Source organism: Cervus canadensis, chromosome 7, assembly GCF_019320065.1.
Source record: "Cervus canadensis isolate Bull #8, Minnesota chromosome 7, ASM1932006v1, whole genome shotgun sequence".
NCBI classification, from domain to species: Eukaryota; Metazoa; Chordata; class Mammalia; order Artiodactyla; family Cervidae; genus Cervus; species Cervus canadensis.
Genome location: NC_057392.1, coordinates 12,578,337 through 12,595,930, shown reverse-complemented (window position 1 = coordinate 12,595,930; position 17,594 = coordinate 12,578,337). Strand labels below are relative to the sequence as shown.

Here is a 17,594-nt window from a genome sequence, read left to right as displayed (position 1 = left end):
TAGCTGGAAATTTTTTATGAAGAACTTTTTAACTCACCCCTGTTTGATTACCCCACCAGCTATTTGAAATACAGTTTGTACGGGAAAAGCAAGAAAAATGCTTAATTGTTTCCCTCTATTTTCAGAGCACAGTAATGAGTTGGTGGCCTAGCAACCTTCAAAGGTAACCATGAGGATTTTCTTTTTTTTTTTAAATCATCATGAACTTATAGATTTGAATTTATTTAAACTTTCTCAACCTATTGCAGTCTTTTTTTTTTTTTTGCATACTCAAGTTGTTGGCAAGTGGCAGCCTGTTTAAGTTGGCTCCTGTCTACTTTGATATGACTAGTGGTAGTCTTTGAGAGTTTCCTTATTTTCTTTTAAAACATGTTCCTGACTCACTTATACATTTCTGGCCACCAAGAAGCCCTGGTTCCTTGAGGTGATTTGAGAGACAAATCTGGGTGCTAGAGGTGCTCTTGCTACTAGGTTGGTCATTGGTTTTAGGATTTACAGTAGCCAAAGTTAGGAAATAGGTATATTTTTAAAACAAGAAACATACAGAATTCACATTGATATTGCCAATTTAATTTCATAGCTTTTTTAAAACACTTGATTTTATATTTTTATATCTTTTTCTCTTTTGCTTATTAACAGTTACTTTTTTCCTGTATGTAGTTCTTTCACATTAAGGATACCACATTTACTGTTAACTGTTTCCTAAATGGTGTTTAGGATTTCTTTGTAGTACTTTTTGTCCTTAGTACCTACCCCACTTGAAATATGTACAGTAAAGTTGTGTTTTCAAAGCATATGAAGCAGTTAGTTACATGGTAAGGCTGCCAACTTGGTATCTAGTTGATAGTTATTTCATTTCCAGTAATTTTTATACTGCTTTTTTTTCACCCCTTCATTTGGATTTGTTTCATTATTAGTAAAACATTGGCATAGTGCCTATAAAACAAGTACCCATTAAGGTCCATCCTGAGAAGTTTAGCTTCCTGTTTTCTCCACGCTGACTATTTCCCTTTCTTATAGGTATCACATTTACCAGTTGGGGTTTATCCTTGCATAAGAACAAATGCACTATATATTATATATCTATATATAATTTTATATGCCTAATGTATTTTGACAATTATGCATAACATGTAGTTTATATTTCTCTTACTGTGAACAGGGTTGAGCATCTTTTCATATGTTTAAGGTCATTTGGATTTCTCTTTCTGTGAACTCTTTGTTCATATCTTCTGCCCATTTTTCTATAGATTTCTTTTTTCCCTTCAGTTTTTAGAAGCTCTTTATGCGTTTGGATAATTAACCCCTTGTGATAAAACTTTAAATATTGTTGTCATTTATCTTTCAGCTTTGCTTACAGCATTTTTGCCATGTAAAATTGTATTTTTATCTACTAAAGATTTCTTAGTCTTTGCCCTTATTCTTTCTGAATTTGGAGTCATAATTTAGACCGTGTTTTAAAATTTCGTTTTTATTTTGGAAGGTTTCTTTGATCTTTTATCTGATAATTTTCTCCCTTAAGTTTACGTAGGGATCCTTCTGGGCATTTGTAAATGATACTGATTATTTATTGGAGCAGGTACAGTTTTTCAGTCATAGTCTATCTGACACAGCCATAGATCTTTGTAATCACAGTAACACCAAGGCAGGTAAGCGACAAAGCATTGTAATCCTCCTTTAAAATGAAACTTGATGAATAGACATATTCTTTCTCTTAGGATTAATTCATAATTCCAACTAGATTTATTTTCTTTCTATGTCCCATTTTGTGAATAATTTGATCTCAAGCACGTACCTATGGATATTTTTCCTGATCTATGAACTGAAGAAGCTAAATGGGAGGCCTTCTGGTCCTTTCTAGCTCTTAAATTCCAATATATTAATGAATTTCAAAGATTTGCCCATTATTAGATACCCTCTTTGGATTCTTTTTCTCTTAAGATTTAAAGTATGTTTTCCCAGCTTTCTAGACTTGATGAAAAAGCCTGTATTTCCTTTAAGCACCTTATTCTAGATTTCACTGATTTAAAACAATCTTCATTCCAATGGAGATTTTTAATTATAACTTTTGTTTGTTGATGTCTTGGTCTAAATGCTGAAATGACTAAGCTTGTCCTATACCAATTTATAGAGCTACAAAGTTTCCATTTAACTACTTTAACATTTTATGTTAATGGCAAGGAGTAACATTATCAAACTAATTATTAGGTTGGTGCATATATAATTGCAGTTTCAGACTGTGAATTTTAAATCATTATAACTAGGTTCAAGTGCATCTTTATTAATCAAAATAGCATGTTAAGTTGCTCAGTCATGTTTGACTCTTTGCAACCCCATGGACTGTAGCCTGCCATGCTCCTCTGTCCTTGGGGTTCTGCAGTCCTTTGGAGTGGATTGCCCCTAGGATTGAACCACCCTAGGGGATCTTCCCCACCCTAGGATTGAACCCATGTCTCTTGTGTCTCCTCCACTGGCGGGCGGTTTCTTTACCACTAGCGCCACCTGGGAAGCCCAGTCAAAATAGGAACCATTACAGTCAACATATTTTTGCCAACAACAAATAAGTTTGTTTACTCCTGTAGCATAAAAATTCATGCCTTGGGGTTCCATGAACTCATGGACAGCATTTTCTGCCACCACGCTGGTTGTGGAAGCATTTTCCCTGCAAAAAGTTGTCAAGATGCTTGAAGATGTGGTAGTCGGTTGAGTCAGGTGAATATGGCAGATAAGGCAAAACTTTGTAGCCCAATTAGTTCAACTTTTGAAGTGTTGGTTGTGCGGCATGTGGTCAGGCGTTGTCGTGGAGAAGAATTGGGCCCTTTCTGTTGACTAGTGCCAGCTGCAGGCATTGCAGTTTTTGGTGCATCTCATCAATTTGCTGAGCATACTTCTCAGATATAATGGTTTCACTGGGATTCAGAAAGCTGTAGTGGCTCAGACAGGCAGAGGACCACCAAACAGTGATCATGACCTGTTTTTGGTGCAAGTTTGGCTTTGGGAAGTGCTTTGGAGCTTCTTTTCAGTACAACCACTGAGGTGGTGGTTGCCAGTTATCCTATAACATCCACTTTTCATCGCACGTCACAGTCTGATCGAGAAATGGTTCATTGTTGAGTACAATAAGGGAAGATGACACTTCAGAATGATTTTTTTTTTTTATTTGCAGTCAGCTCATGAGGCACCCACTTACCGAGCTTTTTCACCTTTCCAATTTGCTTCAAATGCCAAATGACTATAGAATGATTGATGTTGAGTTCTTCAGCAACTTCTGTAGTTGTAAGAGGATCAGCTTCAGTGATCCTTTCACTTGATTGTTGTCAACTTCTGATGGCTGGCCACTACACTTCTCATTTTCAGGCCTCTCGTCTCCTTTGCAAAACTTCTTGAACCACCGTTGCACTGTATATTCATTAGCAGTTCTTGGGCCAAATGCATTGTTGATGTGAGTTGTCTCTGCTACTTTATGGCCCATTTTGAACTCAAGAAAATTGTTCAAATTTACTTTTAGTCTAGCATCATTTCCCTAGTCTAAAATAAATATAAAATAAATAGCAAGTAATAAGTCATTAGCAAAAAAATATAAAGCGAGAACTGTGCATTAAAATGTATAACATAACCACATTTATATAAAAATGTATTCCAACATCAAATGGCAAAGTTCGATAATGCAAAACCATAATTACTTTTGCATCAACGTAATACTTAAAATTGTATTTATTTTGGACAAAGAATAAACTTTACATAATTATTGCATGGAACAGGCCAAAAAGGAAAACAAAGTAATGTACTGCATGCAGCTGAATGAGGGTCAGATTGTTTAGGAAATGAGTTCGTGATATAGCTGCGAGAAACTCAGAAAAGTCCATAGAAAATCTGAGTTCTTGCCATTTACCTGATCCTCAGGAAGGAGAAGGGATGGTGTTTGTTAGCTCCTCAAGAAGATAGTGAAAGTATTTTTTAAAAAAAAATTATATATTAGATTATTTTCTATAGCAAATGTTACTTATCTTCCCTACATCACCCCCACCTTTTGTTTAAAACAGATCTCATTGTCTTAGACTTAGACCATGATTTTAATTTCTGAAATGGGCTATTTTCATGATTGTGCTACTGCCCTCTGGTGTCCATGGTGGTGGTGTCATAGTTCAGTTTGTGTTTCTTCCTGTGTCCAGACTTTTCAAAATGGTTTCATTTTGTTTATATCAGGAAGATTAAATCAGAAGAAGATATGATGATGTATTTTAAGATCTGGAATACTGTAAAATATATAAAGATCACATATTGGCTGGAGCTTAGGAGTCACACTGCCTAGGTTTGAGTCCTGGGACTGAGGTTTGTAGTTTGCCATGGTCAAGTTAACCTTTCAAGCCTCAGTTTCCTGAAAATGATAGTATGTATCTTTTATGATTGTTCTGAAGATTGAATTAGACAATATAGACAAGGCAGAACAGTTGAGCATTCAATGACTTTTAGCTTCTCACTGGACATGAATTTGAGTAACTCCTGAAGCTAGTGGAGGACAGAGGAGCTTGGTGTGCTATAGTCCATGGTGTCAGACACGACTTAGTGACTGAACAACAACAAAATAAATATTGCTAATTACTAAATAATGTCATCCAGAAAATATATTGTGTATTATGTTACTAAATCTAAATATCCACATAGGGTTGTCAAGAGCATGGTACTTACAGTATATATGTATTTGACCATTGCTGCTGCTGCTAAGTCACTTCAGTCGTGTCCGACTCTGTGTGACCCCATAGATGGCAGCCCACCAGGCTCCCCCATCCCTGGGATTCTCCAGACAAGAATACTGGAGTGGGTTGCCATTTCCTTCTCCAACGCATGAAAGTGAAAAGTGAAAGTGAAGTTGTTCAGTCGTGTCCAACTCTTGGCGACCCCATGGACTGCAGCCCACCAGGCTCCTCTGTCCATGGGATTTTCCAGGCAAGAGTACTGGAGTGGGGTGCCATTGCCTTCTCCGGTTTGACCATTAGAATCCCTTTAAAAACTGAAAGAAATTTTGGAAACTATATAGGTCATACCCCTTTATAAGAAAGAAACTGAAGTTCAAGGACACAAAGCTAGTTAGTTGCAGAGTAAGACTCTATCCTGGATCTTCATCTACATAGTACTGTCTGAACTGTGTCCTGCCATTCAGTTCCCTGAAGTGGAGCAAAGCAGAATCTTTGTCTTGTTGTAATTGACTGTATCATTGTTTGAAAGACAGTGAAATAGAACATGAAAACCTTTAACTTTTTATTTTGTCTAATTTTGGTATAATACAAATGATAAACCGACTAGAAAGAAATCCTCTCTGCCATATTTATGCATGAATAGTTATTTAATACTTCTGATAGTAACTTTAGAAATAGGTGCAGATAACATGCAGTGGTTGTATTTTCCAGTCTTCTTATTCTTCTGTGTCTGCAGGACATCCTATGCATGCCTCTATCACTGTATTTTTCACTTTAGGGAAACATTTTAGTTAATTTTTTTCCTTCCCATACTAGACTATTAATTCCTTGAAAGGGGCTATTTCAGTTTCAATACTGTGTATCTAGTGGTTAGTACAACACTGATTTCTTTATTGAGTAGAGGAGTCCTCTTAGAGCAATATAATTTGAAGACATTTCAGAGTTGAGCCTCTGAATGTTGAAGGAAAAAAGCAGTTCTTCAGGAATGAGTAGTGGTTTGACACGTGAACATTCTAAAGTTTTGTGATAAGTGAGAAACCTACAGCAGTTACTGTTCATTGGCATATCCAAACTTAAGGGCAGTCTTTCTCGTCTCATCTGCCTTTCTTTATGGTGTGTCTTTCTCTTTCTGTGATAGTCTGTTCTGTCTCCCTTCCTTTCTTTCTCTGCTAGATTCTTCTCTGCAGTTCTCCAGCTATAGACCAGTTTGTATAGGAGGCTAGGTGAAAAAGGGAGGGGAATTGAGATAAGCCAGCCAAAAGTATTCAGTGCAGATCAGGTTGAAATGCCACACTGGGCCCTGGAGCTGTGGGTTATAAATAAAACTGGTTTTCTGCCCTTGAGGGTGGAATAGTAAGGGAAAAGGGTGTGAAAAAAGACATTTCCAGTGTGATGTATGGAGAAGGAAATGGCAATCCACTCCAGTATTCTTGCCTGGAAAATGCCATGGAAGGAGGAGATTGGGAGGCTGCAGTCCTTGGGTCATAAAGAGTCCGACACGACTGCGCGACTTCACCTCACTCACTAGTGTGATGTAACTCCAGTGAAATGACCTGTTAAGGACTAAGAACAATGAAGTGCAGAGGAAGGAGGTCAGTAGCCGCCTCTTAGGGGATGGAAGCTGTTCTAGGAGCTTCATACGCCTGTCATCTAGAGTTGAATAGGAGCTCCCATGATGGACCAATAAGTTCAAGCACAGAGCATTTAACCTTTTAACACTATCTCTTTAAAAAGAGCTCACTTTTCCTCTGACCTCTTGTTTTGTTAGTGTCTGTGTCCCTCTGCTGCTAGCATCCCACTTCCACCCAGACCTACTCTTAGGTGAGAAAGTAGCGATGCCACAATAAGGTATTTGATTTTAGTCATGCGTGGAAGTGTCAATGGCAGTGCAGATCATTTTAAGTTATTTTGAAGTGTGTTTGGTTCTACCATTTCTTGAAGAGCTATTCCTTGACTCTTCTACAGTTATCCTAAGGAGTGTTGCATTTTATCATTGTTAATTTGTATGCTTTCATTCACATTCTTAAGTTTGTAAGTTGGAATGTTACAACATAAAAAATGAGTTTTCTCCTGACTGACTTTTTTGCTTTCCCAGTTGCCAAAACAAAGGAGATTTGGCGATGGAGGCTTTGTTGGAAGGAATACAAAATCGGGGGCATGATGGGTAAGTTTGCTTTTGACCCTAAGTTTCTCACTGAGTTTAAAAAGCATGTCTGAGTTACGCCTCTGACCATTTTGTGCTTTGGGTACAGAAGCAGAAATGTGAACAAAATCTAGGCTGATCCATGTCATGTTTGTGGACAGCATCTCTCCTTGGGGTGTTTCCCTCATCTCAGCAGTGTGAAGCTGGATACTTTCTGTCAACCCACTTTAAATTTTCACCTTTAAAAAACAAAACGATTTTGTTTTGACACTTAGAGCAAATGACTTGTTTTTTAAAGTATTTAAGCCTTAGTAGTTATCTCTCTGTGGCCATTCCTGGAAACCTCTTTGAATCCAATACATTTGTGTCCACTTGTGTTTTTACCTTTGTAACATCTGACATCTCCTGAAATATGGAAGGACATCAGTAAGTTGACAGGAAGATAGATTGTAGTAAGTTGCTAATAATGAGTTGGAAAGAAGTAGTTGAAATAAATTTGGCTCAAGGATGAATTTCTTAAGACAGTTCTTAAAGTTGTATTGTCATTTTCCTACTTGTTTCCAAAGCTATTTATTTGCTTGGCTAGCTGAGAATATGACATATGCTTGCCTGGATTCTTCAGAAAGCTTCCCTAAAATGTTAAAGATGAGATAGTTGTTGGCTATGGAAGTCTCACTCCCAAACCAGACTTCCAACATCAGTCTGTGTTTGGTTACATGATGTAGGCTTTAGGTTGGCTGCTGGAGGAAGACTGTTCTGTGGAATAGGTGATCACCTTATATGCCTGAAAGGGAAAAGCTCAGAGATGTTTTTTACTTCTAATTATTTGTTGACATTGTTCCACCCTAGGTAGGTTTACATTTGCTCTATTTTTACATGTGAAAGATGAAAAGCCACTTGGAGATATGTTCTGTGTTCTTAAGGGTCTGTTCTTATTTATAGGGGATTTTTGACATCCTGTGAAGCAGAACTGCAGGAGCTCATGAAACAGATTGACATAATGGTAGCTCATAAAAAATCTGAATGGGAAGGACAGACACACGCTCTAGAAACTTGCTTGGACATCCGTGAACGGGAACTTAAGGCTCTCAGGAGTCAGTTGGATTTGAAACACAAAGAGGTAATGCAGACGATTTGCTGCTCTTATTGATATTTTCACTTTGCCTTTTATTAGGTTGGTGCAAATGTAATTGTGGTTTCAGACCATGAATTTTAAATCATTATAACTGGGCTCAAACACATCTTTATTAATCAAAATGGGAACCATTATAATCATTATTTTTGCCAGTAAGAAATAAGTTTATTCCTGTAGCATAAAAATCCATGCCTTGGGATTCCATGAATTCTTGGAAAGCATTTTCTGCCTCCTGCTAGTTGCGAAAGCATTTTCCCTGAAAAAAGTTGTCAAGATGCTTGAGAAAGTGGTAGTTGGCGAGAGGTCAGCTGAATATCGCAGATGAGACAAGACTTCGTAGCCCAACTCATTCACCTTTTGAAGTGCTGGTTGTGTGACGTGTGGTGGGCATTGTTGTGGAGGAAAATTGGGGCCTTTCTGTTGACCAGTGTCAGCTGCAGATGTGGCAGTTTTTGGTGCATCTCATCAATTTGCAGAGCATACTTGTAGATGAAATGGTTTTGCCAGGATTCAGAAAGCTGTAGTGGATCAGATGGGCCACAGACCAACAAACAGTGACCATGACCCTTTTTTTGTGTGTGTGTGGCCTTGGAAAGTGCTTTGGGGCTTCTTTGTGGTCCAGTCACTCAGCTGGTTGCTTCTGGTTGTCGTGTGAAATCCACTTTTTGTTGCATGTCACAATCAGATCAAGAAATAGTTCATTGTTGTTGCGATTTTTTTGATTTGTGGTCAGCTCATGAGGTACCCACTTATCAAACTTCTTCACCTTTCCAATTGCTTCAAATGCCAAATGACTGTAGAATGGTCAACATTAAGTTCTTTGGCAACTTCTCATCTAGTTGTAAGAGGATCAGCTTTGACGATCCTCTCAGTTGGTCGTTGTCAGCTTCTTTTTGCTGGTCACTGTGCTCCTCATCTTTAAAGTTCTTATCTTCTTTGCAAAACTTCTTGAACCGCCACTGCATTTTAAGTACATTAGCAATTACTGGACCAAATGTGTTGTTGATGTTAATTGTCTCCACGGCTTTCCAACCCATTTGGAACTCGAGTAAGAAAATTGTTCAAATTTGCTTTTTGTCTAACATCTTTTCCATAGACTAAAATAAATATAAAATAAACAGTAAGTAATAAGTCATTAGCAAAGAAATATAAAGTGAGAAATGTGCATTAAAATGATGTATAACAATCACATTTAAGAATGCATTCCAATATCAAATGGCAAAGTTCAACAATGCAAAACCGCAATTACTTTTGCACCAACGTAATGTTTCTTATATATTTGTTGAAGAAAACATTTACATTTTTTTTTAAATCACTTTATTAAAACAAAACCCTGATCACTCATTTCTTCCACCCTCTGATCCAAGCTTTGCCTTTTGCAGCCACCAATGTGTTTTCTTTATCTATGAGCTTATTTTTTGTTTGTTTTTGTAGATTCTACGTGTAAGAGATCAGACAGCATTTGAGTATCTGTCTTTCTTTGTCTGAATTACTTCATTTAGTGTAATGCTGTCAATGTCCACTCATGCTGTGGCAAGTGGCAACTTTTGTTTTTTATGGCGAATAATATTCTTTATATATACACATATCCCATGATTTCTTTATCCATTCAGTCATCAGTAAATACTGAGGTTGTTTCCTCATCTTTGTATTATAATTCTACAGTGAACACGAGGATGCATGTATCTTTTTGAATTAGTGTTTTTTAATTTTCTTCAGATAAGTACTCAGAAGTGAAATTACTAGATTGTATGGTAGTTCTATTTTTAATTTTTTGAAAATTCTCTGTATTATTTTCCATAATGGTTGCACTAACTTAAGTGTTTACAAAAAGTGCACAAGGTTTCCCTTTTGTCTGCATCCTTGCTGACACCTGTTATTTGTTGTCTTTTTTATACTTGCCATTCTGCAAGATTTGAGTTGCTCTCTCTTTGTGGTTTTGATTTGCATTTCCCTGATGATTAGTGATGTTGACCATCTTTTCATGTCCCTATTAGTTATCTATATATATCTCCTTTGGAAAAACGTCTATTTGGATCTTTTGCCCATTTTTTCATTGGATGATTTGTGGTTTTTTGCCTTTGAATTGTGTAAATTCATTGTATGTTTTGGGTATCAACCCTCTGTCAGTTACTAATGTGCAGGTATTTTCTCCCATTCAGTAGGTTGCCTTTTTTTTATGCCAATAGAACTTTACTGTTTGCATGTAATAATAGTCTTATAATATGCTTGGACGTTAGGGAGCATGGTGCCTCCAGCTTTGTTCTTTCTCAAGATTGCTTTGACTGTTCAGGTCCATACAAATTTTAGGATTTTTTTGTTTGTTTGTTTTATGTGAGAAATGCCATTAGAATTTTGATATCTACTGCACTGCAGTTGTAGATTGCTTTGGATAATATTGCCATTTTAACAATAGCGATCCTTTTAGTCTTTCATCTTTCCATTTATTTGTGTCTTTTTCAATTTCTTTTGCTAATGTTTTAATATTTTGTAGTGTTCAGTATCCACATATCTCACCTTGTTGGTTAAATTTACTCCTGGGTATTTTACTATTTTTATGCAGTTGTAAATGGGATTATTTTCTTCAATTTCTCTTTTTGATAGCTTGTTATTAAACACAATAGATTTTTTAATTGATTTTGTATCCTGTAGTATTATTGAAATCATTTATTAGTTCTATTAGTTTGTGATGGACTCTACGGTTTCCTAGCTATTTTCATGTCATCTGCAAACAGTGACAGTATTGCTTCTTCCTTTCCAATTTGAATGCCTTTTATTTCTTTTTCTTGCCTAACTATTCTGGCTACAACTTCCAATACTGTGTTGAATAAAAGTGGTGAAGTGAACATCCTTGTATTATACCTGATCTTAGAGGAAAAGCTTTGAGATTTTCAACACTGAGTATGATGTTAGCTGTATGCTTGTCATGTGTGCCATTAATTATGTTAAGGTATGTTTCCTCCATACCTGCTTTATTGAGAGATTTGAGATTTTTATCATAAATGAGTGTATTTGAGTTTTGTCAAATATTTTTTATGCATCTATTGAGATGATCATAGCATTTTTGTCTTCATTTTGTTATATAGTGTATCACATTGACTGATTTACAGATGTTGGACCATTCCTGTGTCTCTGAAATAAATTTCACTTGATAATGACATGTGATCTTTTTAACGTATTACTGAATATTTTGTTGAGAATTTTTGCATCTATGTTCATCGGGGATATTAGTCTGTAAAAAAAAAATTTTTTTTTTTTTGGTAGTACTCTTGTCTGGTTTTGGTACAGGGTAATACTGCCCTCATAAATTGTGTTTTGAAATGATCCCCCTCTTATATTTTTTGGAAGAGCTTGAAGAAGATTGATATTGATTCTTCTTTGATTGTTTCATAGAATTCACCAGTGAAGCCATTTGGTCCTGGACTTTTGTTTGTTGAGAGTTTTTGATTACTGATTCAATCTGCTTGCTAGTGATTGGTCTGTTCAGACTTTCTGTTTCATCGTCATTTAGTCTTTGAGCCTACATGTTTGTAGGAGTTTATCCATTTCTTCTGGTTTGTCTAATTTGTTGGCATATGATTGTTCATAGTAGTCTGTATGATCCTTTGTATTTCTGTGGTATCACTTGTAATATCTCCTCTTTAATTTCTGACTTATTTGAGTCCTTTCTATTTTTCTTAGTCTAGCTAAGGTTTTGTCAATTTTATTTGCCTTCTAAAAACTAGCTCTTAGTTTCACTGATCTTTGTTGTCTTTTTAGTCTCTATTTCATTTATTTCTGCTCTAAAGGATGACAGAGGATGAGATGGTTGCATCACTGACTCAATGGACATGAATTTGAGTAAACTTCTGGAATTGGTGATGGACATGGAGGCCTGGTGTGCTGCAGTCCATGGGGTTGCAAAGAGTTGGACACAACTGAGTGACTGAACTGAGCTGAATCTTTATTTCCTCTCTTCTACTAACTTTGGGCTTTGTATTTTCTTTTTCTAGTTCATTAAAGTGAAGTTAGATTGTGTGTGAGACTTTTCTTGCTTCTTGAAGTAGGTATTTATCACTGTAAACTTCCCTCACAGAACTGTTTTTACTGTATTTCATAAATTTTAGCATGTTAATGTTTACATGTTTGTTTTTCTTAAGGTGTTTTTGATTTCTCTTTTGATTTCTTCTTTGGCCCATTGGTTATTCAGTAGCATGTTGTTTAATCTGTGGAGATTATTTAGTTGTATATTTTATTAATTATTAGTTGTATATTTTCCACTTTTCGTCATGTAATTTCTCATTTCATGCCATTGTGATTGGAAAAGATGCTTGATGTGATTTAAATATTCTTAAATTTATTAAGACTTGGTCTCTGGCCTAACATATGATTTATCTATCTATTAAAGATGTTCGATATATACTTGAGAAGAATGTGTCTTCTGTTGTTTTTGGATGGAATGTTCTATAAATATCTGTTAAGTCCATATAGTATAATATGTTGTTTAAGGCTGATATCTCCTTACTGATTTTCTGTCTGGATGATTTTTTCATTGATGTAAGTGGGATATGAGAGTCCCCTATTATTATTGTATTGCTGCCTATGTCTCCATTTAGGTCTGTTAATAATTGTGAGACGTATTTAGGTGCTCCTATTTTGGGTACATAAATATTTACAAATGTTATATCCTCTCATTGGATTGACCCCTTTATGTAATGCCCTTCTTTGTCTCTTATTAAAAAGTATGTTTTAGAGGTTTGTTTTTTGTTTGTTTCTAATATAAGTATAGCTGATCCGTCTTTCTTTTCTGGTTTTCATTTGCGTGGACTCTTTTTCCACCCCTTTGCTTTCAGTGTGTCCTTATATCTAAAGTTATCTCTTGTAGGCAGCATATATAGGAGTGTGTTGCTTTTTATTTCTTCAGCCTTTCTGTGGCTTTTGGTTAGATAATTTAGTCCATTTACAGGTAAGGTAATTATTGATAAGTATGTGCTTATTGCCATTGTGTTAATTGTCTTCTAGCAGCTTTTGTAGTTTTTCTCTGTTCCTTTCCTTTGCTCTCTTCCTCTGTGGTTTGATGACTTTCTTTAGTGGCATTCTTATATCCGTTTCTCTTTCTCTTTGTTTATTTATTGTAGGTTTTTGCTTTGTGGTTACCATGAGACTTACATTTAACAACTTATATTTGTAACAGTCTATTTTAAGTTGATAACATCTGAAGTTTGATCCCATTCTGAAACTCAACATTTACTCTCATGTATGTTTTAATGTCACATTTTATATATTTTTATCTTGTGCATTTTCAGCTAGTTATTGTAATCATAGTTTTTTCATTTAACCTTTGTATCAGCTTTATTAGTAATTCATCCACTGCCTTCACTGTGTGTTTACTTTTCCAACGATAATTATCCTTTCATTTGTGTTGTTGTTACTAATTATAATTAGCATCCTTTCTTTCAGCTTAAAGGAGTCCCTTTAAAATTTCTTATAAGGCCAATTCAGTGGTGGTGAACTCCTTTAACTTTTGCTTGTCTGAAAACTCTATCTCTCTTTTGATTCTGAATGAAAACTTTGTTGGGCAGAGTATTCTTGATTGGAAATTTTCTTCTTCTGGTACTTTGAATGTACCATGCTTTCTGGCTTACAATGTTTGCGCTGAAAGATCAGCTGATAGCTTTATGAGAGTTCCTTTGTACAGAACTAGTGTTTCTCTCACAGCTTTTGAGATTATCTCCTTGTCTTTAACTTTTGACATTTTAGTTGTAATGTGTCTTGGTGTGGGTCTCTTTGATGGCATCTTGTAAATATCATTTTATTGATTTATCATTCATTTTTGGCTGTGCTGGGTCTTTGTTGCTGCGTGAGCTTTTCTCCAGTTGTGGCGAGCAGGGGATACTCTGGTTGTGGTGTGCAGGCTTCTACTTACAGTGGGTTCTCCTGCTGCAGAGCACAGGCTCTAGGGCATGCAAGCTTGAGGAGCTGCAGCACCGGGGCTCAGTAGTTGCGGCTCCCGGGCTCTAGAGCACAGGCTAAGTAGAATAGTTGTGGCCCACGTGCTTAGTTGCTCTGAGGCATGTGGGATCTTCCCAGATCAGGGATTGAATCCATGTTTCCTGCATTGGCAGGCAGATTCTTTACCACTGAGCCACCAGGGAAACCCTAGTAGCATCTTGTTTGCAATTCTCAGGATTTCCTGGGTCTGGATGCTTGTTTTCTTCCCCAAGTTAGGGAAGTTTTCAGCCATATTTTTTTCAAATAAGATTTCTACTCCTTTTTCTCTTCCTCTTTTAGGAGCCCTATAAAGTGAAAGTCTGTTTGGTGTCCCATAGGCTCCTGAAGCCATCTTCACAGTATTCATTCTTTTTTCATTTTGCTGCTGTAATTGGGCATATTCCATTGCCTTGTCAGTGAGTTGACTTCATCTAGTCTGCCGTTAAACCCCTTTAGTGTGTTCTTCAGTTCAGCTATTGTATTCTTTGGTTCTGTGATTTCTACTTGGTACTTTCTTATATTTTTCTTGTCTCTTTGTTGAAGTTCTCATCATCTATTCTTCCCCCCAGTTCAGTGAGCATTTTTATGACCATTACTTTGAACTCTTATCAGGTAATCCCAAATTACTTACCTCCATTTCATTAAGATTTCTTCTGAGGTTTATCTTATTTTCATTTGGAACATATTCCTCTGTTCCTTGACTCTCCATTTGTTTCTGTACAATAAATGAAATAACCACCTCTTCCAGTATTGAAGGAGTAGCCTTCTGTAGGAGATGAACCTTGTAATTCAACCCTGCCTCAGCTTCTGGGTGTTTCTCAAACGTCTGTACTTGTCTAGGCAGCCTATTGTATTTTTAGTAGCTCCCAGTAGTTGAGGATGTGCCAAGACCTGTCATTGTCCTGAAATGGAGAATCTCAGCACCTAGATTCAGACTGACTGGAAGCTGGGGCAGCAGCTTTTAAAGTATGCAAATATATACAGTTTTGAGGGGCTGCAGGAGTAAGCCACATTGGTTCTCAGAGCCGGGTGATTTGGAGGTCACCATGTGGGCTCCAGATGAGCTGTTTTCTGGGTAATACTCTGGGCTGGAGCAAGGCAGAGGGAGAATGCCAAGAAGGTGTCCACAGCCCATGTTCTTTGAGAGCAACTCCATAGGCCACTAAATGTGAGCCAAACCTGAAGCCTACTCCTTAGGACAAAGGTCCGAGACAAGTAAAGGGGACTCTCACAGAAAGCCTGGGGAGTGTGCCTCACTCTACTTCCTGTACAGTGCCTCAAGGGTAGTAGCCTGCCAAGAACTACCCCTCTGATTGCCAGAGTCGTGTGGGACCCAGGAATGCAGGTCCTTGCAGTCACCTAGAGCTCCATAACCAAAGGGAGGCCCCTGGGCACAGGCCATGTGTAGAGCTCTGCCGTCTGTGCACTGGAGGCAGCAGAGTGCGAAAGCAGAGGTAGTGCCCTCCAAGGTCTCTGGAGAGGATTGCAGTCACCGCCAAGATGCCTGCCTAATCAGAAGCTTGTCCCTTAGCAGTCATGATGATCAGTTCATAGTCTCCCTCCACAGAAAGAATGCAATTCCAGGGTCTGTTGCCTTTTGCTGTGCCTTTGTGATTGTAGCTGTTCAAGAACCCTTTCTCCTTGGGTTGCAGTCCTGTAGGACCCACGAGTGTAAGCCCCACTGACCACCTTTGCTTAGTGGCTCAGTTGTGTCCGACTCTTTGTGACCCCATGGACTGTAGCCCGCCAGTGGGGATTCTCCAGGCAAGGATACTGGAGTGGGTAGCCATGCCCTCCTCCGGGGATCTTCCCAACCCAGGGATTGAACCTAGGTCTTTCCCGCATTGCAGGTGGATTCTTTACCATCTGAACCACCAGGGAAGCCCAAGAATACTGGAGAGGGTAACCTATCCCTTTTCCAGGGGATCTTCCCAACCCAGGAATTGAACCGGGGTCTCCTGCATTGCAGGTGGATTCTTGTAAATCCACCAGGGAAGCCCCCACTTACCACCAGAGCCAGTTAATGTAGAGGTGTTCTCTAGCAGTAGTCACAAAAATCCAGGCACCTGACTGGGGCATGAGATGCTTTCTGGGTGACATTGATTATAACAGTTCCTTAGGACCCAGAACACGAAGCTCCGTTGGTCTCTAGAGCCAGGTGATCTAGAATCATAGCCTGGGCGGGAGCTGTAAAAATCAGGACATCAGAGCAAGATTCTCTTCCAGGGAGATGGTGGTGCTCTGGAGCATGACAAAGGTGGTACCTTCTAGGCTTTGTTTCCAGGGTGTTCCAGCAGGAGCCTACCTGTGTGTGTTGAACAAGACCCCTGTCCCTTTAGCTGAGGTTTTGATGGTGGGCCTTACTCACTTTAAGTCTAGCCCCAGTTGGCTGCCTCTGAGCTGGACTCTGGGATGGGTGAGTCCAAGCACATGAGCCTTCTAAGAGGTGTTTCTCAGGTTGCTCTCAGTTTGTGGCTCTTGGGACACAAGACCCATTGGTTTTCAGAAATTAGATGTTTGGGGGCTCACCTCTCAAGTGCATGTCTTAAAAGTTGGGGTGCCCAAGGTGAGGTTTGAACCCTTTGCTCCTCAATGAGAAGGTCTGAGTTTTGAGTTCCCTTCTGGTTATGGTTGCTACACTAGGGGTGAGATTTATAGTGAGATTGTGTCTCCATCTCCCCTACAGGCTTTTGTATGGTTTTCTTTTCGTTTGTCCAACATGTAGTTGTCCCTCAACCAAGTTTAAGTTTTTTCCAAGAAGAAATTGTTCCATGTTTAGCTGTAGATCCAGTGAGTCTGAGGAGGGCGGTGAGTTCTGAATCTTTCTACATCGCTATCTTGAATTGTTAATACTCTTCTTTATAATGCATAGAAAACATTTGTATGTCAAATTCTGTTTTGTTTTTCTTTTTTTTTTTTTTTTCAGAAGAAAAATTCATTGGTGAAAATGCATAAGAATGTTAATGTTGTTAATATTTCAAGGATCATGTTACCTTGGTCACATGTAGTACATATGTAACTTCTTTAAGAAAATGTAAAGGGAGGCACATGATCATTCTATTACATGCCCATGTTAATAATCACTGAGTTTAGTGAATGTTGTTTTTGGCCACATTATGTGATTAGTGTAAAAAGTTATGCCCAAATTCAACAATTTGCTTCTTTTGGTTAGGTTTAAAATAAAGTTCATAAAACTTAAAAAAATGTACATTTACACTTGTTGAAAAGAAAAGGGGAAAAGAAAGAAAAGAAGAAAATAAATATTATTTATGATCTCACCACCCAGTGTTATTGATGATTTTTGGGAAAAGTTTAATAACATTTGCTAATTGATTTCTCTTAATTTAGCTGATACAGTAAAAGAACATTGAATATTGGAAGATAAGCAGAAAGCATATATAAGTGCAAGAACGTCCCCTAAATTTCTGGCATGAATGCTAATCTCAGAAGGCTTGGAAGGACTGTAGGTAAACACTGGTCCCAAGCCCCACGTGGATGGGCTTTCCTACCAGTAGGATCACCACTCAGTGCTGCTGTTCTGCTTCTTAAGGGCACTTCTGTGAGTGATACATTGAGATTTTGATTCTGTTGATGGTACTGCACTTATCAAGAATATCTTAGAAATGTTTCATGTCACAAGGAAAGTGTT

At 37.8% G+C, this 17,594-nt stretch overlaps 1 protein-coding gene across 12 annotated transcripts in view; it reads left to right on the top strand.

Moving 5' to 3' along the window:
- Positions 1-17,594, top strand: part of CEP63 (centrosomal protein 63) — a 79,517-nt gene that overhangs the window by 3,213 nt on the left and 58,710 nt on the right. For 8 of the 12 annotated variants that reach the window (XM_043474351.1, XM_043474352.1, XM_043474350.1 and 5 more), the window contains exons 2-4: positions 126-163; positions 6,793-6,861; positions 7,783-7,960. In XM_043474351.1, the coding sequence (XP_043330286.1) occupies positions 126-163; positions 6,793-6,861; positions 7,783-7,960 (285 nt within the window). The remainder of the gene's footprint in view (positions 1-125; positions 164-6,792; positions 6,862-7,782; positions 7,961-17,594) is intronic. The other 4 variants (XM_043474353.1, XM_043474358.1, XM_043474354.1 and 1 more) reach the window with 1 other exon arrangement.